This window comes from Frieseomelitta varia, unplaced genomic scaffold (genome assembly GCF_011392965.1).
Source record: "Frieseomelitta varia isolate USP_RPSP 00005682 unplaced genomic scaffold, Fvar_1.2 scaffold_347, whole genome shotgun sequence".
NCBI classification, from domain to species: Eukaryota; Metazoa; Arthropoda; class Insecta; order Hymenoptera; family Apidae; genus Frieseomelitta; species Frieseomelitta varia.
The window spans coordinates 442,607-469,326 of NW_025110087.1; the positions used below are offsets into that span (position 1 = coordinate 442,607).

The 26,720-nt window shown below is 31.6% G+C and overlaps 2 protein-coding genes across 5 annotated transcripts; one reads left to right on the forward strand and one right to left on the reverse strand.

The window, feature by feature from the left end:
* The first annotated feature begins 24 nt into the window (after positions 1 to 24).
* LOC122530590 (regulator of G-protein signaling 7) lies at positions 25 to 9,422 on the forward strand. 3 transcript variants are annotated; one of them, XR_006307046.1, is made up of 14 exons: positions 25 to 628; positions 1,063 to 1,215; positions 1,444 to 1,666; positions 1,784 to 1,880; positions 1,974 to 2,024; positions 2,104 to 2,259; positions 2,341 to 2,564; positions 2,662 to 2,882; positions 3,049 to 3,162; positions 3,237 to 3,362; positions 3,469 to 3,655; positions 3,821 to 3,913; positions 4,727 to 4,923; positions 8,899 to 9,422. XR_006307046.1 is itself a non-coding variant. In XM_043657681.1 (13 exons), exons 3-13 carry the CDS (start codon positions 1,451 to 1,453, stop codon positions 4,790 to 4,792), a joined length of 1,551 nt encoding a protein of 516 aa, XP_043513616.1. In that variant the 5' UTR covers positions 25 to 628; positions 1,063 to 1,215; positions 1,444 to 1,450; the 3' UTR covers positions 4,793 to 6,747. The 3 variants fall into 3 exon arrangements, 1 of the variants encoding a protein (XP_043513616.1); XR_006307045.1 differs by lacking the exon at positions 8,899 to 9,422 and adding an exon at positions 6,668 to 7,950; XM_043657681.1 differs by lacking the exon at positions 8,899 to 9,422 and having other exon boundaries at positions 4,727 to 6,747.
* LOC122530589 (monocarboxylate transporter 13-like) lies at positions 7,617 to 26,706 on the reverse strand. Of its 2 annotated transcripts, none has more exons than XM_043657680.1 (8): positions 26,000 to 26,706; positions 25,781 to 25,909; positions 24,307 to 24,550; positions 13,552 to 13,807; positions 12,573 to 12,699; positions 11,990 to 12,169; positions 10,876 to 11,039; positions 7,617 to 10,810 (listed from the first exon to the last, which is right to left on the reverse strand). In XM_043657680.1, the coding sequence occupies exons 4-8, from the start codon at positions 13,763 to 13,765 to the stop codon at positions 9,759 to 9,761; spliced, it is 1,737 nt and encodes a 578-aa protein (XP_043513615.1). In that variant the 5' UTR covers positions 13,766 to 13,807; positions 24,307 to 24,550; positions 25,781 to 25,909; positions 26,000 to 26,706; the 3' UTR covers positions 7,617 to 9,758. The 2 variants fall into 2 exon arrangements, with proteins under 2 accessions (XP_043513615.1, XP_043513613.1); XM_043657678.1 differs by having other exon boundaries at positions 13,552 to 13,801; positions 24,302 to 24,550; positions 26,000 to 26,703.
* Between the last annotated feature and the right edge of the window lie 14 nt (positions 26,707 to 26,720).

Below are 26,720 nucleotides of genomic sequence, written 5' to 3' on the forward strand. Positions count from 1 at the left end.
TGTTTCTCCGAATGTTGAAATATATATTATTTTGTAATGTGTTTATTACTCTACGAAACCAACAAGTGATTTTCATTGATTCATCACACGAGCGATATAAATATCCCCGTTATCACGCAAGAATACAGTTGACCAACGTTATTAATTTAATTAATTTAAAACATTTAAAATTGATTTTTTTTAATTTCCACAGATTATTTTCGCTTCGTACCACATAGTTACATATATATACATATATACTTTCTGAACTAAACCATCATCGTAGCAACACAAAATTGCACGCGCAGTCGTGATTCGAATGCATGAGGGAACAGCACCTGCGTATATAGCGAAAATACGAATCACTTTATTTGTTTCACGCATCGGGAACGTATTTATCAATTGTTGAGCGATTCTCTCATAAGTTATTATTGTCGTCGATGCGTATAACGCACACTTTATGTAAAACGAAACGAGTTCTGTTTAGATTTGACTCGGCGATCATGGAACGTGTTTTATGGTTCTGTGATTTTGTAATATTGATCGTGCAATGAGAGAAATTTGCGCTTCAAATATAGTTTGACTCGAGAAAACAAGCTTTTGGACTGATCGTGAGATATCGTCGCTACGTGTCCTCTTGCATGAAAAAGTGAGATCATTATTCTCTACAGTGGAATTATCTGTCGAAAGGAAACATGAATGATTGGTCTTAATCGTTCGACAGATCGACGCTTGCTTCTCATTTCTCAAAAAAAGTCGGTGTCATCATTGTTATTCATTGAATTAAAATCCTTTCTCTTTTCTTGTAAATGAAATTTAATATAACAATTATTTTTAAAAAGTATATGAAACTTTGGTTTTTACTGCCTAGTTAGAACATTAATACTTTGTGACTATAGCTCTTCGCTTTTTAGTGTCAACTTAAATTTAAGAATTTCCAAATACTTTCCTTTAATGCAAACTGCATATTTCCTGCTATAAAACTATTACAGTTATTATATAAAACAATAATGTATGTCGTAGTTCTTAATGTATAATGAAAATATGTTGAAATTATATTTCTTTCATGTGTTTTTCCGCCAGTTATTTTTGCTTGATCCTAGTGAAATGTGCAATTGGAATGACTTTGGGATAATGCACAGTCAATTAATCGGATACTGGCTTAAGTCTTGATAAATATAATGTAAACAAGATACTTTTCTTTCATTTGTATCATGGAGAACAAATTTTATTGAGGTAACTGTTTTTTATATGTTTATACATTTTTAATTATATTTATAGGGTAGGATTTTCCTCCTCATATTTTTATGAATTTTGTTTGTTATTAGTATTGAAGTTTATAATACAAACATAATTACAAATACTAATATTCAAAAGTTATTAAATGTCCAGATGATAGATTAGTGATTTCATATTTCTTTCACACATTGAACAATATAAATAAAATTGAAATCTTTTCTTTAGCTTGGATATGGTAACTATGAATTCTGAACAATCGGCATGTCGCCGAAAACCAGGTGAAAACAGTGATATTGTAGGATCACCTGATCAATATAATAGAGATAATCAAATAAATCAATGTAACAATCAAAATGGTCAAGAAGTTGACAAATCTCCAAGTAGTCCCACGTATCACATCACTGCCTCATGTGCCGAAGATACACCTAATTATCTTGTGTATCAGAAAGTAAGAGAATGTATTTCTTTTTTTTTGCAACTTTTAGAGTTTTGTTATAACATTTTCTTAAATCGATATATAGATGCTATTGTTTTTATTTTTATATATCTGTATTTATCATTGTAGATGGAAGCTATTGTAGAAAAAATGTCAGATGAAGTTACAGGTGTTCCAGTGAAAACGGTAAAGAATTTTATGACAAAAACACCTTCTGTTTTTACTGGTAATATATTACAATTTTATTTGAAATCTGAATTGTTTTCTTACTTATCTTTTAATATAATATTAATGTAGTTAATCTTCTTTATTATTTTAGGTACCGATTTAATATCATGGATGATGAAGACCATGGCTATAGATGATCAAGGTATAATTCAAATATTGAATATACAAGCGTGTGAAAAGTTATTTACTTTCAACTAATTAAAAACGTATCAATATGATAGAGGCACTTCATGTGGCACATCTTATGGCGTCTCATGGATACTTCTTCCCTATTGATGACCACTGCCTTACTGTAAAAAATGATAATACTTTCTACAGGTTTCAAACACCATACTTTTGGCCATCAAATTGTTGGGAACCAGAAAATACTGATTACGGTATGAAAATTATTTTTTTGATGAAATTGAGAAACATTTAGCTCTTTATAAAAGCGTTTATATTGTACTTTAATATTGCAGCTGTTTATTTATGCAAAAGAACGATGCAAAACAAAACACGTTTAGAATTAGCAGATTACGAAGCCGAAAATTTAGCCAAGTTGCAAAAAATGTTCTCGAGAAAGTGGGAGTTTATTTTTATGCAAGCAGAAGCACAAAGCAAAGTCGATAAAAAGCGAGATAAATTAGAAAGAAAAGTATTGGATAGTCAAGAAAGAGCCTTCTGGGATGTATATAGACCAATGGTAATAACGTTTAATTCTATTTCGATCTTTCGAAAATTATTTCTGAAACGATACAATAGAAAACTTGTATAATTATTGGTTTACATTATTATTTCAGCCTGGGTGTGTTAATACGACTGAAATGGATATTAAAAAAGCATGTCGTACTTACAAACCAATTTCAAAGTTAAGTAAACAATTAGATATAACCAGTACCGACATTCCTTCACATTCCGAGTCATTCTTAATGTCTTCGGTAGAATCGTTAAACAAAGAGATTGAAATATTGAAAGCTAGATTAGATAGATCGAATATAAAAGTTTCAAAAGTTTCGGAGGCGTAAGTAAACATTGCCTTTACATATTATCGAATATTATCAATGAAATTTTCGTCGAATATCGCGCTAACTAATTTATTTTAAGTAATATTAGTTCCCTTAAATCACATATTTTATCTTTAAGTAAGAATCTTAAAAAAGTATCTTTTTTAACTTTGATTATTTTAGTCTGATCGCGTATTTTGAGCAGTATATAGAGTATGATCCTTTTTTCGTACAACCTGAACTTACAAACCCGTGGATATCAGACAATTCTGAAATGTGGGAGCAAGAAAAATTAGCGTACGTACATTTCTTACTTTACAGCATATTTCTCGGATATTGTTAAGATAATACGTGTGACATTTTTCAAATAGCAAAGAAATATCAACGAGGAGAGTAAAAAGGTGGGGTTTCAGCCTTCAAGAATTGCTACAAGATCCTGTTGGTAGAGAACAATTTATACGCTTTTTGGATAAAGAGTTCAGCGGTGAAAACCTGAAGTAAGTTAACATAACAGCCACACTAAAACTAAAGGTAAAATGCAAGTTCCTAAGTAAAATAAAACGCAATTATAAATCGAAAATTTTTTTATTGATACACGCGTAGATTTTGGGAAGCTGTGCAAGAATTAAAAGCATTACCTCAAAAAGAAGTTCAGAGTAAAGTGAACGAGATTTGGAATGAATATTTGGGTCCAGATGCTAGTTGTCCAATTAACGTCGATTGTCAATCATACGAGTTAACGAAGAAACATTTACAAAAGCCTGATCGATGGTGTTTCGACATAACAGCGGTATAAGTTACAAACAAAAAATTCTCAAAAAATTGAAACACTTTGTACAAAAGACGTTTATTCAAGAAACTCATTTAAAAGAAATTTAAATAAAATAAATAAGAGCTTAGAAATGATAATAATAGAAACAGTGATAAGACAATCTTTTGTGGTATTAAATTTTAGGCACACGTATATCATCTGATGAAAAGCGATAGTTACTCAAGATATCTTCGCTCGGAAATGTATAAGGATTTCCTCAATGGTTCGAAGAAAAAGGTTAATATATCATTTATAAACTATATTTTGACACATTAGATCACTACTATAAATACTAGCACCGCAACTCGTAGTATTTACGCAGTTATTCATAATATAATATAGTTACAATTATCGCAATTGTAATTGTTATTGTAACTGTTATTTCATTATTGCTAACGTTGCCACTTTAATTTGTAAAAACAAGTATGAACATACATACTGTCATTAACCATCACCATTAACATCATCGTTATTGTCATCGTTGTCTTTGTCAATGTTACTAAATTGGTAATAATATTACTATTTCTAATTAAGTACATAATTATGCTTGATCATGTATGTACATGTCCATAAATCATATTCAAATAGAATCATGCTATGTTTTATATAATTACGCCTTCACTTAATAACCTACTGCTTTAATAACTTTCATTAATTATTTTGCAGATTATATACAGAATATATTTGTAGAAATGATTTTTTATTTAACAATGCTAAAAACTTAATTACTTTACACAATCAAAATGTGAAACTTTTACTAGTATATTAATATCATCATCATTATCATCATCATCACTATTATCATCATCATCATCATCATCATCATCATCATCATCATCATTATCAATATCAACATCAACGTTGTCCTTGTTCTCAATGTTTCTATTGACATTGTTTTTAATACTTTATCTATTTATATTATATATAAATTGTAAAAACTGTGATACGCTGCAAACTTGGACATTCTGTAAACATTTAAAAAAAAAATAGTTTAGAAAAGAGGTAGCGTAATTTATTAATAAGATTACATTCTTTATTCAATTCTTTCAGACTTCGGTAAAAGGTATTCGTTCTATTGTGTCATTCAGCGGACGCAGAGACACGGCTACATCGTAATCACCAGCTTAAAAAAGCTTTTCATGAATGATTCTGGGAATCTTTCCAAGTCTCGTGTTACATTATACGTGTTCAGAACAACTCGAAGAGGAAAGAATACAATTCATTTTATTATCATCACGTTGAAAAGAGTAAGTATTGTAAAACATTTTAAATTCGCATCTAGCGCGATCCCTAATTTGCCTCCATGCAATTTCTTTTAATAATAATTGAGTCTCTTAGAAGCCAAAGTGATCAATTTTGCTTTTTTGTCAATTTCTTGATTTAATAGTTATGGACTTACTTGCGTAAGTTTACTTATTGGAAGAATGTGGCGAATAATAATGAACTATAGAGTATATTTAAAGAACAACGTTTGTAATGTCATCTTTTTTTTCGTATTGTTTTTTTCACTTGTAAAGTTGATCAATGTAGCTTTTGAATGATTCAATTAATAAATATCATTCCAAGCTCTGAAAATAGGTTTTGTAAATAATTTACTCCAATAGACTTTCCATTAATACAGGGAAAATAATAGAACTGTATAGAATAATTCTATAATTATTATTAGATTGCATGTCGATAATGTCCAATTGTTTACACAATTATTGTAATATATTTTTCCCAAGTATAAGTAGTCTAAAATTAAAATAAACAGTACAATCGTGAAGTAACAATTTCTACATGAAATTCTAAAAGAACTGTCAAGAAACTTCTCATTAAATATGAAATTTTGATAAGTTAATATTCGTTAATCACAAGATCTATTCCATGGAAATTAATTCTATTCGTGTACGCATGTTTTTAAAAACAAACAAAAAAAAAAAAAATGGGAAGAGAACTTATTATTAGTCGTTACAAGTCACAAACTGAGATGCATAATCAACATGATTGATAATATATTAGTATAATTATTATGTAATAAAATTCTACTAAAACACATGTTACAATATATTCTTTTATATCTTACAAAGATGAAATGTTCGTCAATACAAGTGAAGAATGTTAAAGATATAATTCCTACATTTCTGAATAACATATAACTCTTGTATGCCTTCAACGATGCTTATAACTCTACAGTATTTGTTTAAGATTAATAAAGAAAGAAACAATAGAATACCACACACCTATTTTCGTATCGATTATATTTTTCATGAATAGAATAAATACGTCTGTAGTTGAAAAGATATATAAGAGAAGTTACCGAGCATTTGCAATCTTGTAATATTTACTAAAATGTACTGTAAGCTAGTTATATATCACAGTAACAGAATGTAATTGTAAATATAACATAGTATAAAAAAAAAGAACAGTGACGTATTGTCTTTTATCTAGTGGTACTCTATCAACCCAAATCTTTAATTAGGATATGTCTGTCTTCAACTTTTTGCATCTTCAAAAGTTGTTCTTTAGTTCTTTTCATTTGTTGTATAATTTAAATTTAATGCACATGCACGCATGCAATTTCTATTGTTCTTAATAATAAAATTGATTAAAAGATGAATTTCATAATATAAATGTACGTCACTCGTTTATGCAGTTGTGCAATTTGTAGCACAATGTAAATTCAAATTAAATAGATAGTACATCCTAGAGAATATTATATTCACTAACATCGCACACTCATTTTTCAAAAAATATTACTTCTTATCTTATTATACAATCTTATGACATAAGAAAGATTACATAGCAAATCCTTCCTATATAATTTCATTTATTTATTTAAAATGATTAACGATTACAATATTAAATAAATACTGTAATGTTACATGTTACAACGTTAACACACAAAATAACTTTTATAACATTTAACGAATGCTTATTTTTATAATTTCATTATTAAAATTATATTATAGAGTAATGTTGATATTGGTGTTCTGTTATTAACATTTTCAGAGTGTATTTTTGGTAAAATACAGTTTATTTTGGACAAAAAAAAGTTGTAAATTACAAATGGAAGTGTAGAGTATTATATAGAAAGAGATAAAACTGAAATTGAGCAAACGTCAATGATATTCGTAAATATCAATACTGAAAAGAAACAGTAGACACATATAAGGAACATATGATTCGTATAATGTAATGGAATCGCAATGACTACGTAATAGCACCTGAAATCAAAATACATATATAGTACATACAATTCTACTTGCAATGTGAAACAGTATTGATTGAAATTATTTTCTAACTTAACTTAAAAAAAATTATTTGTAAGTTACATAATCACAAGCTATAAAAAAAAATAAATAATAAAAAAAGGAATAAAAATGGAAATACTATACTTAACTGTTGATTAAACATAAAAATTTTAAGGAAAAATTTTGTATCTTCAATTATTTACGTCAAACACTAATAATAAATTAGAGATCAATAATATCAATTGCTTAATGTAATAAATAACAAATTTTACTCGCAGATAATGTTAAACTTTAGGTGAGCAAATGTGTGTACGACAATAGTGTTTCAATAATTATTTCAGTTAATAAATATTTTTATAATTATACTAATATTATTTTGTAAAATATTTCACAATGTTTTAAATATTGTATTATGGAAAAACTATTGTACACAAAAATGTCTTTCAACAGATTAAAAAGAACATTTCTTTTTAAAAAAGTAAAACCTTTGTAAAATATTTTACATGTAGCATGTATGTAAAAAAATTATATACAGATATAATTCTCTTTATTTCCGGTAGAAAATACATTTAGTAATATACTTTCTTATTTTTCTTAATTCTTCTCTTTACATTTCATTTTCCTCCAATTTGTGACAATCGATCAATTTATTTTAAGTAAATGCTATTCAAATATGAAAAATTACATTTACAACACTGTTGCGTTTGTTCTTGATGTCAGTACAAAAATCAAATTTTTTTTTACAATACGAAAGTTCCGTACAATACAATTAGCTCTAAAAAGGAGGATAACTATAGCAAGTTATACTGTAATATATGGATGACTTTTTTGTTTCCTAAACAGTACGCAAATAAAACTTGAACTAAAAAATTAATGTCTATGCATCGATGTACCACGTTTGTACAAAAATTAAGTAATCAGTTTTTATTAGTATGTGCACAGAAATCTAGATCATCTGCAATTAATGATGTTAAATCATAATATATGGGGAAATTTATAACTAACATAAATAAAAAAAAAACAGTTGAGTATTTGGTATAATTGAAGTTTTCTATGCACATATAATAAACGGTACCTACTAATTCTATAATCTCTCCTAGTAAAAAGATTCTCTAATGGATCTAGTATCGTTCTTCACGATATAGACAATGATATAACAATATAATGAATCACTTACATCATAGTCTTTAATTGCCTAGTATATTTAATACTAAAATTGGAATTGAAAATACTACGTATTGGAAAACAAGACTTGTACAATACTTTAACGAAATCTCTGTAAAAAAAATTTTAAAGGACCCTCTGCGACCTTATCAAAATATTCAGATCATCTATCAAAGGTGAGCTTATTTATAAAGCTGTCCTACTTTGAACGGCCAAAAAACGTCAATTCAGGTTTTTACATATTCAGAGTTTTGAAAACACATTTTGAAAGTGCTTTAGTGAAATTTAAGGAATCGGATCGAAAACACTTTTGAAAAACGCTTTCTCCGATTTACAAAAATTGCAAAATTAGTTTCAGATGTTGAATATCTTGTTACTAGCTAGCACCATATTTTTTGTTTTATATTATATAGAAAAATAGTCACGTGCATAAGGATTGAAATCAGTTTATAGTTGATCGTTCCCAACGATTAATTGTAAGTCATGTTTACAGTTAGGACCATCATTTTGGAACAATTGTTTTGTCAGATAAAAATAGACAGTAACACCTATGATATGTGATTTCTGATTATCTTTGATATCAATAGGAAGGAATTATAATTATTGCTTTCAAGCAGCTAAAATGTCAATAACTATATGTACATCTTTTTCACAGAAGACTTTCAAAGACTCTTTAAAGTAGCCTATTTAAAGTAAAGCATTTCCTTATAGCTAGCGGAATATATAAAAATACATTGAAATTATCTAAGAAAAAACTTTAGTAATAGTAAAAATATTGCACAATAACAATTCTACTTAATATATATTAATGTTTGATACTTCCAGAAAGACATATGTAATTCAGTAATACATAGTATACAAACTGTACTATAATGCCAGACGAAATTAGTACATCAAGTTTAAGCACCAAGAAATCATTGAAAACTGATGTTAGTATACAATACTGTACTTTGGCACAATTATAAAATACTAAAAAATTCTCTCCAAAAAGAATAAATTCATTTTAATGAAAATTATCAAGCATTGTTGGATTGTTGGTTTTTGAAAATCTTAATGATACTAAGTTTCACTAAATATTATATTAACATATCCTTATAATTGTTTATTTTGGAATGTAGTACACAATTGATATGTAATCATGATTTAAAAATTTAAATCATGTAATTTACCTAGGATTAATGTATTATTACTTTCATCTTCTTCATTATTTGATAATTTAATTTCATATATGACTGCATATATGCCCATTCATATTAAAAATAGTTAAGTTTGCTGATATGTACCATTAATTGTTGTTGTTTGACGATAATAAAATTGTGCATAATAAACCAATTATTTTGCTTCTTAAATATTCTCCTCTTACTTTTATTTTTCTAAATAAAACTATTACTAGTAATTAGACTACAAGTTATTAAGTATATGAATGTACACGCGTAAAATTAGATCAGTATCAGTATTCAGTATTCAATGTCATTGATGTATTATTAACAATTTATTGTAGATCTATGAACAAAAAGGTTAACTTTGATTATTGATAAAAGATTTTTCTAAAGAAAAAAAAAAAAAGAAAAAAAAAACGTGTGGTTCAGATGGCAGTCGTAAATGCTGTTATTAAAAAGTTCATAATACTTGATAACTTTTAAAATTGTGCAATATTCATTACAGAAACTAATAATCACGAAATGTTATACAACTTGCAAAGATTTTTTGTTGCTCCTCTTTATAAGAGGCACAACCGCCCATAACGCGGTACCAAGAATAAGTATAATACCAAAGGCTAAAAATATGGGTTTATATGATCCTACTGTTTCAAATACAACACCGCATATAGGCGGACCGATTAATTGGAGAACACCATTAACAAATAAAGATATTCCATACGACGAGCTAAGTTTCTCTGTGCCAAGCATATCTGCTAAAATCACTGTTGTGATACCGATGTACATGCCCGAAGACAATCCAAATAACGCGCAAAAGAAAGAAAGCATTGTGTAACTCGTTGCCATGGGTAACAATGCCAGTGCTATTCCACTGGTACCAAGACCACCGACGAAATAATAATACTTTGGCATAAAATCAATGTCTGATAATGATGCGCCACTAATTCGTCCAACTAAGTCAAGGGCAGAAACGACTGACAAAAGTAACGCAGAGGAATTTTTGTCAAATCCTTGTGAAATAGCGTACGAAGGCAGTAAGATCATAAAATTTGTATTGCTAATGGCTGAGGTAGAGTTTGAAATGAGGATAACTAAATAAATCGGATCCCTAAGTACACTCAGGTCAAAGAATTGTCGTTTACCTGTTACTTCTACCTTGGATAACGACGTTTTAGACAATGATTTTTCAGACGATTCTTCCAATTCTTTTTTAGAGTTTTCGAACACCCTTTCGTCTTTGCTCTTATTCAACGACGCGCTGCTTAGCTCCAATCTCTCATTTTTCGACTTACTGGACGTTACGTTAATTTCAGAAGTGTTGCTTTCTCGTCGTAAGGGATCCACGTTTCGACAACTTATAGTATCTTCTTGCTCTTTACTCAAATTAGAATCTTCTTCATCCAAAGTGTTCTCCTTCTCTGCTTCATCCCCTTTATTCTCAGCCGTATTTTTATTTTTGTCTTCCAAACAGGAACTTGCTTCAGAATTATTCACTGTACTCTCATTGTCAGTTTCGCTTTTCTCTTTCTCTGATACCGCGTTGCTACACGATGTTTCATTCTCGATCGCGACAGATGCTACATTATGAAAAATAATTTCAACGTACAGCTCCGCAAGTCAACTTCTAAAGTTTTAATATTACCTGTTGCTTTTTTCTTGTCAAGAACCGGTTCGTCTATGGTTAATCCTTGATTGTCAATTCCTCCTTCTATTGGTACTCTGATCATGTGTTGTTCAACTGGATGATATAGCAAACCACAAACCAGTGTGTTTAGCGTGATCGCACCCATAATTAATACCGCACCTCTGAAAATATAAACGACTTTTTTTAAACTTCTAAAAAGCGTGTATACGTGTGCATACATTTTTTTGTACAGTAGCGATGAGCAACCTTCAGTCCTTCAGCTGCTTATAAGCCCAGTAATAACTTGTAGCGAATGTGATTTATGGCTCGACTTAGAATTTATAACTTCCAGTGTTGGAAGATTTGTCAGAATTCTTCGACCCTTGGAAATTAGAAAATGTTTAAATTACTTCCACGTACACAATAGACGAACTCACAAACATAATAGACTTATTTCTCCTTGTAACAAATGCTATAAACTGTGAATCGTTAAGGGTACCGACAATACAATGAGCGACGATCCCTCCCCTAAACCATTCCATTATTTCCATTTGCAGGTCAAAGAAAGATAATTCCTTCGGTCAATAAAATAAATACACGAAGGTACGTCTTAATCTCGGCTTTAGAGGAGATATAAGAAAGGAAAAAGGAGATCTCTTTAGGAGATCTAATTGCAATCTAATTGCAATCTAATTGCAACGTAGAGAATCGAAAATTTCTGAAGAATCAGGTATCTTCGAAATAAAAAGTTTTCTAAATAAATTTTCATCCAGATTGCTCTCTTGTAAGCTGAAGTTCCAATTAAATATATTATAATATATTATTTCTAATACAGCCGTAGTGTTAGTCTGTTATTTCTTCTTAACTGAAACATCTGTCTATATACCTGCATACATATTAAAAGTATTATTAACAAAATGTTCAGCCTATGTAAATCAAGGGTTTAATATATTGAAATATTTAATGTCATGTTTGTTGCGGCCCGCATGGAAATTAGGTTTTCAACTTTGGCCCAATACAAAACAAAAGTTGCTCATCACTGTTTTATGTATAAATGTTCTATAAATTATAATATAAATATATATGTATTGATTTGATACATATGTTATTCATATGCCATTCAATACATTACCTATAACCGAAACAGTCGAGAAGATACTGTAGAAACGGTGGTAACACGATAGTTCCAATTGCACTGCCGGAAATACACAGGCCATTTGCAAAACCTCGAAGTCTTTCAAAGTATGAAGTCACAATGTACACTGTTGGTGGAAATGTTAATCCAGCACCAATTCCGACCATCAAACCATAGCTGTGCATATAAATTATAAAACATTAATTCTCTTTTCTTCTTCTGAATAATTCAATTTCAGAGCATTCATTTAAAATTGCGTGAGAGATGAATAATGCTTTCTTTTTTTTTTTAATTCTTGACTCACAATAAACAGATGAACAATAATTTTTCTATAATTTCCACAAACTTGTTCTGTATTGCTATTTTACTTGATGCTTCATAGAAATTTCTCTCCTTCTTATTACATGTCAGAAACAAATGATATTGATCTTAATCTTCATTTTTAAAGTTTTCTCATTGAAAAATGAAACTTTCAATTTTAATTGATTTTTTTTTAGCTTCTGAATATCCTGCACGCGAATAAATATAAAAAGTCAACGATAAAGAGTATTTCAAGAGAGATCTCACGATTTCGTCGTACCTAACATACAAATAGGAAACTGAACTAGCAAAGTAGCTGAATATCATTCCGCCAGCCGCAAAAGCACCACCGATGATGGTTACTGTTTTGTAGGAGTATTTGGTCGACAATATACTCGATAGTGGACCTGCAAAAAATATTATTTATTATTTATTATTATTTTATATTATTTATTATTATTTTATATTATTTATTATTATTTTATATTATTTATTATTATTTTATATTATTATTTATTAATATTATTTATCATAATATTACGTGAAAGAGCAAAATGCAATCTGAAATAGTGTAAAATTCTAACTTAATTTTTACGTGTATCATAATGCACATAATAATTAATAATTTTCATTTACACAAAAGTCTGAATTATTCATAAATAAATTGTGAATGCTTTTGTGTCTACGATATACGATATATCACTTTAACTGTGTTTAGAAAGTTTATGCTAATAATTAACTATTATGCTAACAATTTGAAAAAAAAAAGTAGTTGCTACAAAAATTTATTTGCTCATCTTTAGTATAAACGAGTGTAAACGAGTCGTTCAAAAGCTGATCAATTGATCAATTGAAAACAGAAAAAATACAGCGAACATCGTAATTTATCGTCATATATTTTTTCTTTTTCTTTTTTTTTTTGTATTTATATAATGAAACTGAATTGATCAGTTTAGCTTCTCTAGAGATGCTCAAGCAAAGAAATACTATCTGTAGGTTAGAAAAAGATGCAAACATTCCTGATTTGTGCGTGAGTCTTTGCGAATTTGCTTATGTTAAAAATCAACGAATTATTCGAGAAAGAATCATTTGTAAAGAACAATGATTCAATGGTTAAATATTCGAGCAATTGTAAACAATTATCGCAATTAATTCATTAACTTTAGTAATTATGGCGAACGGAACATGAGACGGGACTTGTTATCGGTTAGTTGATGCTGCAACGAGGAAATACACGAGCATCGTGAGTGACGGTTTACCTAAGGAGTTGTACAAAAAGTAGCATAAAGCTGGCATCCATGAGGCGGCGGTGGAAGTGGCTTTGAAAACGTGTAGGAATTCGACGAACAGGACGCCGAACGACTTCACGGTGCCGGGGATGAGGAAATTCACAACAAGCGCCGAAGAAAGGACGACCCATCCCCATCCACCATCCGGCGGTACTAATTTCGTTTTCACACTCTTCACCGTCATGCTTCAACGTGGTGAAAAACACTGGACTGAATTGATCTGTAATTATACAAGACATAGCGTTAGATAGTTACAGTTATAAAGTATATTATACAGTTGCCCCCGAAACAAGCGGTCCACAGGGTGATCAATTGCACAGGTGAGGGGGGTGGCGTTCTCTCATCTCGAGGGCGCGCGTCCTACTTTACCGGCAGCGATAATTTCGAATCTTTTCGAAGCACCGTTCACCAGGATAAAGTTGATAATATAATTATTACGCGAGCGTATAAATTTTGGAATCGCTCCTTTCCTTCTCGCGGCGCTGATAATTAAATCAGCTTACTCTTTTACGCTTTCATCGAATGAATCTCAATTGTTTCGTACATTTTTGTGTGAGAGATTGCTTACCGTAATTCTCATTACAGCTCTCATTAAAAGAAGTTTTGTATTATATCTTTCTAATAGCCTTTACCCTACTTTACGATGCACAGGTAGAATATTGCCAATATTACAGACGGATATAAAGGGAGGGATAATTACTTGAATTTTGACTATTAACTAAAGTACCTTCATAAATCTGCAGCAGCTCACTGAAAATGCCACTCTATTTGTTTTATTCAAAAATTTTAGAAATACAAAAGATTTTAGTTTCCAGAAGAGGTATGAGGATTCTGAATAGGAAAATAAAGCAAAACAATGACTGAACGTTTTATGAATGAAGCTACCACACCTACGTCTGGAGAACAATGTTGTAATCCTTGAAAGAAAGATACATAGCTGCAGAAGTAGCCAAAGTAGATTCTACATAATTAACTCTTTGTATAAAACATTCACAATTTACTGATGAGCTCGTAGCAAATGAAACTATGAGTAAGCTTTCTGAATCAATAAAGTAATATAATAAGAATGAACAAATAATATAATAGCCTAAACAACAAGTTCGATGAATTCAAGACTTGTATAATGTGAAAATTTCATTTTACGATCGACATTACTATTATTTATATTACTTTTGCAATAGATCACGTAATTTCAATGTCAGATAATAATAACTAGGAAATCCTGTGATTAAAATTGTCCTCAATCATCGGTTTTCAACATTCAGACTGGAATACATCAATTGACTGAATTGAATAAGATCTTCCAATTATAACTACAAAAAAGAAGGAATTATTAAAAATGCATATCTAGTAATAATTGAATTGTAAATTACATTGTTAAAACTCATATGTCTGACCTATTTAATTCTATACGAATTAATAATCCAAAGGATGTTGTACAATATGCTTTTAAATTAATACACATCTACAAACAACCACAAAAATAGATGTAGAAGATAATCTTCTTTTTTTGTATTTTGTACAATATACTTTTAATTACCTACAATACGCATCTACGCATCCAACTCTTAAGATACTAATCAAGCATTTTTTTTTCCTTCGCATTGTAGAACTAATAACATGCTTAACACGTTCAATTGTCTCGTGTATCATACATGTGACGCAAGCTGTCAATTTTCTGCAACACTGAATAAATTTCTTGAAACAATTTGCAAGAATGTTTGGTGCTTCAAACGAAGAAGGCTGCAACATATGTGTGTATATATTATTTACTTGCTTGAGAAATTTAAATTTTCCTGAGTAACCAGACAAAACTGAAAGATTGTAAGATTGGAAAAATCAAGCTCGACCAACACATTGAAATATCTGTTTCCATCATGTTTCTCAGTTAACACGAACAAGTGGATAATTAAAGTGAAGAACAGATGAAAAATTTTGAGATAAGAACAGTCTTATATTTCATCCATCATTCATAGGTTGCTGATTGGTGTTTTATGCACCAATATATAAAAAAAAAAAATATATATATATATACACAATATATAATATATATAATATATAATAAAGTACAGCAATTTTTGCGACATTTAGTAAACAAAACGGATCTCTCTCGTTCGTAGTTCACATAATTGTGCTCACAATGATGATGAATTTGCGGATCTAGACATCCGCAGTCCAATCGTCAATGATTATGCATATTATTAAAATTTCAGAATTGACACATGCATAAACAAAATTTCTACAGTTCTGGTATGTAGAACAAGGCTGAGGCATAAAGTGAATGTGTTTGTTGCGTTGTTCCATGTACGTGTATGCACGTAATGAAACGACCATCGTAGCAATTACGAGTTAATGAAAAGTTAGTGGTGTATAATTCATGGTGTGTTTCGTATGTAAAATTTTTAAATTTTATATAAGCGTAGCTAAGGCCCTTTCTCTCTTCCTCAAGTTTCTTCTCGAAAAAATGAAATTCTCGATAGAGAGTCCACTTTATTTACAGAAAACGATATTCGTGTGAAAATGAAACGTGAAGTGTCCATTATCCTTCAACTTGTGATTTGTTGTAAAGTTCAATCGACAGTGGAGAAACGAGCACACCACGAGCAGACATCAACTGAACGTAAATCCTCCATCGACTGACACCCTAAAGGATAAAGAAGCGGTTTTTAAATTAATACACTTTCTGAGACACTTTAACTTTTATAATAAATTCCAAGATTTAGTTCCAGTCCACAAGTGGTTGATGCGAATATAAATAATGAAAATGAAAAAAAAAAAGAAATACTTTCTACGTTATTGAATTAATATTAATATACAGGCCAATTCATAACAATCTGATTAATTACTTAATTATTTTGTTACTTTTAGGAACAATTGTCAGTTGAAAGTTACAGATTCGAGTTCGTCGTGGAAGAATTAAATTTTCATTTCCTCTGAAACTTTCGCAGATAGAATATTGCCAATATTATTGACGAACATAAACGGAAGGATATAATCCCTTGAATTTCGACTATTAACTAATGTACCATAATCCTTCGTGTACCTGCACACCTCATTGAAAATGCCACTCTATTTGTATTCTTAGTGAAAAATTGTAGAAATAGAAGGCTGACAAAAATTACAGACTGGCCATTTCGACCACTTTGGTGATTCCTAGTGTTAATTCGTGTACTAAAGATTCTCCAGTGTGCAAATGTGGTAGCGTGGATCTCGCTTGTTACACAGGAATGATCTGTGAGACGATGCTCCCGCGCAGAATGCCTCGCACACCTCCCTGCCCGGAATAAATAGAGTTTTCATTAGAACAGGCGTTCAATGAAACCGTAAGGTAAACGTGCTCCGGTTACTATTGATGATCGCGCGAAGTAAAAAGCGTGAAACGTTACGATTGCCACTGTGCTTGCGTAGATTGAAAATAATCCGTGCACTTTGAACGAATAAATGTTGCAACGAACGAGGGACGAGTAATTTGCAACTTGATCTTTGAGTATTAAAAAAAAATATATATATATATCATAAAAATTTCTATAAAAATATTATGGAAAAAAAATATTGTAGAAATGTTCTATAATATTTTTCGAAAATAAATATTACATTTTTTAATAATATTATCTCTATAATATTTTTACAGAAACTTCTGTAATATTTTTTTCGAAAAATATAAAAATATATATTATATTATATTTATACAATATAATATATTATGTTAGTTAATATATATAACATTATATATTATATTATATTATATTATAATATAATATATTATCATAAAGATATAATATATATATATTTATATTATAAAAATATAGTAAAGTATTATAGAATTTATAAAAATATCTCTATAATATTATAAAAAAATATTACAGAAATCCCACGCTTTTATATTAGAGAGAGGAAGTTCAAAGGAACGAAGGAAGTTTGAAAAACACGGATTTATCCTTTCGATTATGTAATACGTGTCTAAAATATCGACGATGTATCAACAAACAAACGTAATTTATTTTCGTCAAAATACGTCAAAATTGAAGATTTCTCGGAAAAATCGGTTTGATGAAAGAATCCAAGAAGAAAGAAGAATTCCAGTCAAAAATTATCGCCGTGAATGAAACTGTGGAGCAGAGGACAGATTTACATTTCAAACAAACGTAATCGCGATCACTCTTTCCGCGCGTGAGAAAGAATTCTTTTTTTTTTTTTCAGTAACAGCACGAGACTTCAATTACCACCAAGCAATTGACACTTTGCTAAACGTACTTGAACGTGTTTAAAATTGAACACGCCAATCGAACGAGAACACGAAGATGTTCTAATAGACACCGTTTTCCGATATTTGCGTTTTCCGTTTTCTTGTCGTCATCTCGCTAAAAGTCTCGTCATCGGCCTAGATAAGGAGGAAAACGAATGAGGAAGAAGCAAAGACGAAATCGGGGGAATATCTCCATTGAGTGTTATTATAATTATAATTACATCGATATTATCATTATAATATAATACGATAATTATTAATTAATATCTTTATAATAATATTAGTTAATATCATTATAATATCTTTATAATAATATTAATTAATATCGTTATATCTTTACAATAATATTAATTAATATCATTATAATATTAGTATCATCATAATATCTTTATGATAATATTAATTAATATCTTTATGATATCAGTGTCATTATAATATCTTTATAATAATATTAATTAATATCATTATATCAGTGTCATTATAATATCCTTGTGATAATATTAGTTAATATCATTATAATATCTTTATAATAATATTAATTAATATCATTATGATATTAGTATCATCATAATATCTTTATGATATCAGTGTCATAATATCTTTATAATAATATTAATTAATATCATTATATCAGTGTCATTATAATATCCTTGTGATAATATTAGTTAATATCATTATAATATTAATTAATATCATTATGATATTAGTATCATCATAATATCTTTATGATAATATTAATTAATATCTTTATGATATCAGTGTCATTATAATATCTTTATAATAGTATTAATTAATATCATTATATCTTAATATAATATCTTTATAATAATATTAATTAATATCATTATATCAGTGTCATTATAATATCTTTATGATAATATTAGTTAATATCATTATAATATCTTTATAATAATATTAATTAATATCATTATAATATTAGTATCATCATAATATCTTTATGATAATATTAATTAATATCTTTATGATCAGTGTCATTATAGTATCTTTATAATAATATTAATGATAATATTAGTTAATATCATTATAATATCTTTATAATAATATTAATTAATATCATTATATCAGTGTCATTATAATATCTTTATGATAATATTAATTAATATCATTACAATATCATTGTATAATAATTATAATACGATATTATTATCGTAATAATACATCGTATTTGCTCTGCTTGCTGCGTAGAAGCCGCGATTGTATAATGAAAAGCATAATTGCACCGATGACAATGAGTAGAAGAGCTACTCGTCTACTGTAACTAAGTATCAAGATTCGCGACAGAAAACAAGAAGACGTCTAATTCAGTTTCTAATAATAATACCAACAGGAAGCTATTAATAAACCGACGGGCGGAGGATTAGTTGCCCTTTTCTTGTTTTCTCCGTGCAACGCGCGGATGCAAAAAGCGGCGGAAGCGTTGGAAGTACTTTAGCAAGTTTAAGGTCTCTGGAGGATTTTTTCCGTGGACGAAAACGAAGTGAAGAAGCCGCCTATTTATAGATATCCGTATTGAGCAATATCGGCAGAACCGAGTACGGTACAACCTGCAGGACTTGTTCTCGCGCAAAGAGCCATATAAGAGATGCACAGATCCGGATATTTAAGAAGTTCTTCGCATTCTTCGAGGTCTGTTCCAGCTTGAACACGTCGGTAACTTTTATATTTACGTATGTGCGTCGTATCGCCTGGAGGTATCTTGCCTCCTACATACACGTGTGTGTTTCTCTTTTTCTAACGTTACTTGACCTTTGCGAAAACGATCGCGAGAACAACCACCTGTTAACGAGACGCGTCTATAATAAACTTTTTGAAGACTGTATTTTTTTTCGGGAAGTTCTCTGTCGTTCTCCTTCGTCGCTGTCTCCAGCACATCTTGCACGAGAACTGACCAGAACCCGAAAGATAACTTTGCAATAAAATTGATATTAATCTCTTGCGTTGGAATGACGTGCCACGCACGTTGAGAATTTTTTATTCCAAAATTGTAATATTTCCTCAGTTTTAAATATATTTAAGTAAAACAAAAATAGGCAAAACAGATAATAAATTTATTACTTTTCAATAATTTCTATCCAGCGATATCATATAACGGCGAGTTCAAAAAGAAAGCGACGAATTATTGTGTACGGTTCGGTCACTCGTTATGGTCCGCAATCAGTTGCCAGCGCTGGAATGACGTGCCACGCACGTCGAGAATTCTTTTGTCCCAAAATTGCAAGTATTTTCTCAGTTTTAAGTATATTGAAGTATAACTCGGGCAAAACAAATAATAAATTTATTACTTTTCAATAATTTCTATCCAGTGATATCATATAACGGCGAGTTCAAAGCGACAAATTATTGTGTACGGTTCGGTCACTCGTTATGGTCCGCAATCAGTTGCCAGCGCAAGTGGTTAAACGTCGAGACTCGATTAAATGATAATAAATAACAAATGAATAGATAAATATCGAGCGTCGTCAAACGGGGGAAATGCTGATAACAAGTAGGAAAAATACTGTCATAAAAAATGGCAACGAGCGCTATAAACGTCAAGAGCAAATCGACGATGTGATGTTGCAGTTAAAGCAAAAAAAAAAAAAAGAAACAAAAATGGTAACATGATATTCACAGAGAATATCAACCACTTGCGCGGGCAACTGATTGCGGACCGTAACGAGTGACCAGACCGTATAAAATAATTCGTGTCGCTTTCTTTTTGAACTCGGTATGACATATCACTGGAAATAGAAATTATTGAGAAGTAGTAATTATTATTAGTAGTTTATTATTTGTTTTGTTTTACTTAAATATACTTAAAACTAAATAAATATTACAATTTTGGGACAAAAAGAATTCCAATTCCAAGGCAAATGGTTAAAAAAACTGGAAAATAATTACAATTGAAATGACACTGAAGCAGCTCTCAGAGCTCAATGTTCAAATATTCAATACTCAGAACATTTTCCTCGTTGCAAAATGATGGCGACTCGATGTTTATAGCATTATCGCTCTTCATCACTTTCTAATTTATCTGTTCAATTGCTAGCCACGAAAATTTATTTTCTGAACGGTATATTTTCTACTACGCGCTCTGCTTTCGATATTTCGCTGCATTGCGATACACTTTTGCGTATCATAGCCGTATAAATACCCCCGCGGGTTTAGCGTTAGCAAAAATAACCCTAGATATATACTTGCTCATTAAAACAATTAGAGGATCGTTAGTACAAACGGTTTTCATTGCATCAATCAGGCAAACAGGCTTGTTAACTTGTCTTGTTATTCATACGATACTGTAATAAATAGCGAGTTTATAAGATGGCTATTAAGGAAAAATGCGGAGACGCAGGTAATCGGTATGGGTATAAAAAGGAAAAAAAAAAATCGAATTACCAGGGAAGACGATCCTTCGATCGTCTCGGTTCGGAAAACCATTAACGAACAAGAGATATCACGGTAATAAAAAAATTGTAATGAGACAAATAATTGTTATAAATGGTATAAAAAGTAATTGAAAGTGATAAATTGGTATAAAAAAAAAAGAAAAAAAATTAGGAAAGACCCTTCGATCCTCTGGTTCGGGAAACCATATAATAACGAGATAAATAATTGTAATTAAACGTACATCTGAAAAGTATCTAAAACGGTGCAGCTATAAGAAGTGACGTCAGTTGTTGAAAAAAAAAAAGAAGAATTGCGAGAGATGGTATCGAGTAATTAAAAAAAAAAATATCGCAGTAGCGAAAACGCCCGACTTGGAAGTAACCGCGGTAGTTGTTTGAGTCGTAAAAAAAAAAAAAAAAAAAAGAAAAAAAAAGAAAAAGAAATATCGCGACAACGGAAATGGTACTCAATTGAGGAAAACGAGCGGGCTGAATGGAAAAAGGAAATCGTCGCAACAGTAACGCAACGATAATACAGAACGACGAGAAAGGATCACGTGCGATGTATCATTTCATTTCATTTCATTTCAAGATACAAAACAATCGACGAAAAGAAACAAAAGAAAAGAAGCGAAGATGCATGGGGTATATTTGAATTGAATAACGTCTGCTGTTATTTCGTGATTTTTTTTATGGTACTTCTCTCGCCAGGAAAAATTCTAGAAACGACTCGCAATCCTTTCCAAAAAGGAAATTAATTTCTGGTCGCCTGAAGGGCCTCGAGCGTCGCTCGTTCCCCTTGAGTTATTAGTCACACACTTGCCTGCTTATTATCATAATCGTCGAATAATTCAAGTCAACCATTTGCATTAAAATTTTCCTCGTGCGGAGACGATTTTCCTCCGAGGGGGAGAAGACGCAACGCGTGTATCCGCGTGAGAGGATGCGTCATCGATACTTCTTATTATCGTAACGTTAACGTTATTGTATCTCCACGGTTTTCCATTTCCATCTGGCGTTTAGCCAGCGGGAGATCGTTGATTTTTGTTGTTTACAGAAGCAATTTGATCTCTTGAGAATTATCCTCGGTAACAAACATCTGTACTCTACGAGGTATCTTTGTGCCATCACTCATCTCTATTTTATCTCGTTTCCATTGAAAGTTACAATGCCACCAAGGTGCAGAAATAAATTTTGAATTTCACACGCGTAAAACGTATTAATTGTCGATAATTGCCGGATATTATTTTTGAAAATGACGGCGACATCGCCTTTCTGTAAATACGTGTCGATGCATGGACGCTGGCGAGAAAGCTGATCGATCAATTATTGCGCGAGAACGATTCAATATTGACTTTAGTACGCCAGATCTGAAATTAATCCATCAATTTTATAGTTCGACTCGATGGTTCTTTTTTTTTCTTCTTTTTCTTGGAATTCTTCCATTTTATTTTGGCAAAAAAATATATATATATATATATATATATATATATATATATATATATATATTTTTTGAAAACGACTCATTTTTATGGCAAGAAGACCGGAGCCCATAAAAGATGAATTCATCACTTCGATCCTCGATCCTTTTGTTTGGAGAAAATTTATACACATACTCTTGTAACTCGTGTATATTCTTTTCAGCTTCTTGATTTATGAATTTCTATCGCTGAAAAATATAGTCGTAGGAATTTCTCGGATCCTCTACAATTTTCTAAAAAGATAAAGATGATTTATTGGTCTGTCGAATATCGAATTTGACCTTCGGGATGTGAAATATAAAAATACTGTTTACGCACGCTTACGGTCGTTTTCCATCTTGCTTTTTGTACAAATTCAATCATTCATAATGATATTCAGGCAATCGGCTCGTACGAGTTTCTTTTTCTCATCGAGTTCTCAGCGACGATTTAGTTTCACGTGTGTCCCGGAGCAGATTCACGTTACGTGCAGCTCAAGAAGAGCGCTCGTGCCTTAATGACATACGTTTCTCGCATGCTACGACCGCGAATTTCATTCGAAATAAAACTAATTGTAAGAGATAACGACTTCAGACCGATCTATTACTTGATTTGCTTGAGAAAACTAACTTTATCTCATGATCACAGGGTTATTCTACTAAAATAAATCCATAATTTCTTTTCTACATATTATTATTTTTAAAACATAATGGGGAAAAAATCGTGTCTTAAACTTAAATTTTAAAAAAAAGTAATAGAATTAATTTTTTCTTACATTTTGATGCTTTATTAAAAAAAAAAAAAATGGGGGGAAGAAACTTTTGACCCACCCTGTATATCAAAGTTAAATAATTCTTCGATTATCGACGTAACGAAGAGCGTGAAGATTATTTCGGGAAATTTTTATTTAAATAAAAAAAAAAAAATAAAACGGAAAAATGAGGAATTATTTACTTATTTACTTTGGCGGTATGGTGAACAAGTTTCAATTCCCAGTTGAATAAAATGATTTTGAAATATTTAGCGTGTTTATGTTTATCCAGTATTTTCGAAACAACACGCAATTCAAGAGAAAGAAAAAAAAAAACGTCACGTATCGACGTTCAGCACGACGTTCGTCGGGCTACTTGAAATTTTACGAGGTCTCGTAAGACGATTCAAAACAACGTAACGATATTTTAGGATGTTTCACGTTACAAGAAACGCAATGAAAACCACAGGATTTTATGTATATCTTGTGTTTTTTGGCAATCGATCAATCCATCTCCCGCTTATTCAAACGAATTGAATTAATTTAAATAATAAATTAATAAAATTAATAAATAATAAATTAATTAATAAAAAAAAAAAACATTCGCGACTAAAAGTATACGCGTATTATTGCGTTTCATTGACGTGATAAAAATTCTGCGAAATATCGTCTTTTATGTGCGGTATTTATCGTTATCAACGATGAAGTTTTTAAATATTAAAGTTATGAATGATTGAAATTAAGCAAAAAAAAAAAAAAATAAGTGTAGAAGAAAAAAAATTGTGAAGTACGTAAAGAGTACCGAACAATTCGTGGTTATTATACTGGACGATTTGGCAAGGGCGGTGCCGGGATAATAACCGAAACGTGCACTGACCTGTAGAGGTTCCGCGACCTGTGCAAACCGGTGGCCGGTCCACGACGCTCGGTGACACTAGGATTCTTATTTAGGTAGAGAGAAGGGCAAGCCCGGTCGGTGGAATCCTCACGGGACGTTCACTATCATCGTGAGTCTTGAACTAGACTGTGCGCCCAGGCATCGAAGAACTCGTTCCTTTCCCTCTTCCTTTTCTTTCAGTCCAGCAGTCGAGCTGGAGGCGGAGGGACACCCGAAGGTTGCCCTCGGCTTTAAACCAAATCGAAATGGTTAACATCATAAATCGCGGCATCGTAAATCGTGGCATCCGTATTGTTCGCACGATAGTTTTTGCAAACTGCCGAGCCAATAAATCACGTCGGCCGATATCCGTGAAACTGGCATTTTGCATGCGCTGGCTACCGACAGACAACCGTTTCGATACAGAATCTCAATTCTAGCGTACCAACGTGGATGGTACCAAAGTATTTCAACTCTCTTACGAGAAAACTTTCTCTGTCTTGTATACAGTGGCATCCTAGTCTCTGTACTATACAGGCGTTTCAAGGTTTCATGGTTTCGTATTTTACAACGCATTGTACAACAACTCGCGAAAGCGTTTCGCAGAAAAATCTTTCTACGTTGATGAATTTGAATTGATTTAACAATCGTATTAGATGAAACAGAAATTTCGACAGGAATAGTCGTCGTGAACATTCGTAGGTTAATAATCGAGCGTTGTTGCAATATTCAGAATGTTTCATGTAACGTGGATAATATTTCTGCAAGCTACTGTACAACCGTATGTATGTGTCGAACAAAACATAATGTCTATCGATGACGATCGTGTCTACGACACAAAGGAAAAAAAAAAGAAAGACGAGAAACTACAGTATACATTATTCAAAGTATAATACGCGAAAACAATGTTTTTACATTGATACGTACGTTTATGTAATATCCAGAGGGAAACGAACGACGACAAATGAACACATGCTTTTTCTCGCGCATGACGTTTTGCTATTTTACTATTTTCAGACGCATTTCGATCTAAAGTACCGAAAAAAACGATTGAATGAAATTTGAAAATAAACGAAAGAAACTATCGATGGTTAGAATGTTGGTTAGAATGTTAGAACGCGAAACGACAGACACGATGCTCGATAAACGATTTCCATCGCTTACATAAACGCATATGTTTGCTCATGCAAATGTAAAAAGATTTTCTATAGAAACTACTAGCCGGGACTACGTGCGAAAGAAACTCGATAAGATTCAGATAGATTTTTCGTAAGGGATCGTTTCCGTTACATCACGATTTTCCTCGAACGAACGTGTATACGTATATATACGTTACGTTACGCGTGCCGCGCCGCGTATCGTACAACACACGGATCCTGAAACGCGATCGATATTATCGCGAAATTCTCCTGCCGAGGCCGATTTCGCGCGATACGATTACTATCTTTCTATCGAAAAATACGCGTCGAGATTACGTACGACAGCTTCGATCAGATCTGCGCCTTGAACATGCTGCCTGCGGTCTCGTGGCGGGAGATAGAAACAGGTAGGTTCACTCGGGCGGTTCTGCAGCTAGATGCACTTGATTGTACGTACAGCGAGCAGAACCTAAGCAAAAAACACACGGGTAAAAGTAAGACGGGGTGGGAGAGTCCTCTTTCCAGACCCTCTGTACATACACACCACCGGTTTTCTCACCTTCATCCCGACCAACACCGAGCCAAGCTTGACCACCATCCATGCGCGGGTTATAGCCGATGTATTATGTTCCAGTGAGCCCAAGATATCGGCAAAGGATCTCTCTTCTCTCTTTTTCCTTTCCCCTCCGCCCAGCTGTTCGGACGTGGTTGCTTTTGTACATCTTCGTTTCGCCAACCAGCCGTTCGTTCTTTTGATCCATTTTGCGGATCTGGCCATCCTCTTCTATTCCTGCTCTCTGTAACGTTCCTTTTTCTCGTCCCCTCCCCCCCTCTCGCGCTCCCTTCTTCACCCTTCTCCTTAATCGTTATCCTGCAGGTTGCTTATCACTTTTTATTTGAAAATGAGGCGCTGCTATTTTTAACCTGAGCATTCTTCTTCCCCGTGATCTTGCCTCGTCTCGTCTTTCCTCTCGACCGAAAAATCCCAGCGCTCGTCTCTCTTTCGATAAACCGACCGTGTACATCGTTGGGCGATCCTTACGCATCCTTATGAGTCGAATATTTAGCTGAAATTTAGTTGAATTTGTTACAACGTTTATCATAATATTGTTGATCATTTAAGTTCGAGCGAATTTCAATTTCACGACTGCAAAAGTTTCACACTCGGAGAATCAGACGAAGAACTTGACAAATAAGGTGCTCCTTTAAAAAAATAAGGTTATGTTCAAGCACGATTGGTCCATTTCCACTTTTCCTGGTAACGATACAATCATTACATT

What these genes read in the sequence shown, in the direction of transcription:
- LOC122530590 (XM_043657681.1), top strand. Translation starts at nt 1,451, where the DNA reads ATGGTAACTATGAATTCTGAACAATCGGCATGTCGCCGAAAACCAGGT. An exon ending in CATGGCTATAGATGATCAAG is followed by an intron (nt 2,025 to 2,103) that starts GTATAATTCAAA and finishes TCAATATGATAG; the next exon opens with AGGCACTTCATGTGGCACAT. An exon ending in GGTGTTTCGACATAACAGCG is followed by an intron (nt 3,656 to 3,820) that starts GTATAAGTTACA and finishes ATTAAATTTTAG; the next exon opens with GCACACGTATATCATCTGAT.
- LOC122530589 (XM_043657680.1), bottom strand. Translation starts at nt 13,765, where the DNA reads ATGACGGTGAAGAGTGTGAAAACGAAATTAGTACCGCCGGATGGTGGA. An exon ending in GTTTCCTATTTGTATGTTAG is followed by an intron (nt 12,170 to 12,572) that starts GTACGACGAAAT and finishes TTATATGCACAG; the next exon opens with CTATGGTTTGATGGTCGGAA. An exon ending in TGACAAGAAAAAAGCAACAG is followed by an intron (nt 10,811 to 10,875) that starts GTAATATTAAAA and finishes TTCATAATGTAG; the next exon opens with CATCTGTCGCGATCGAGAAT.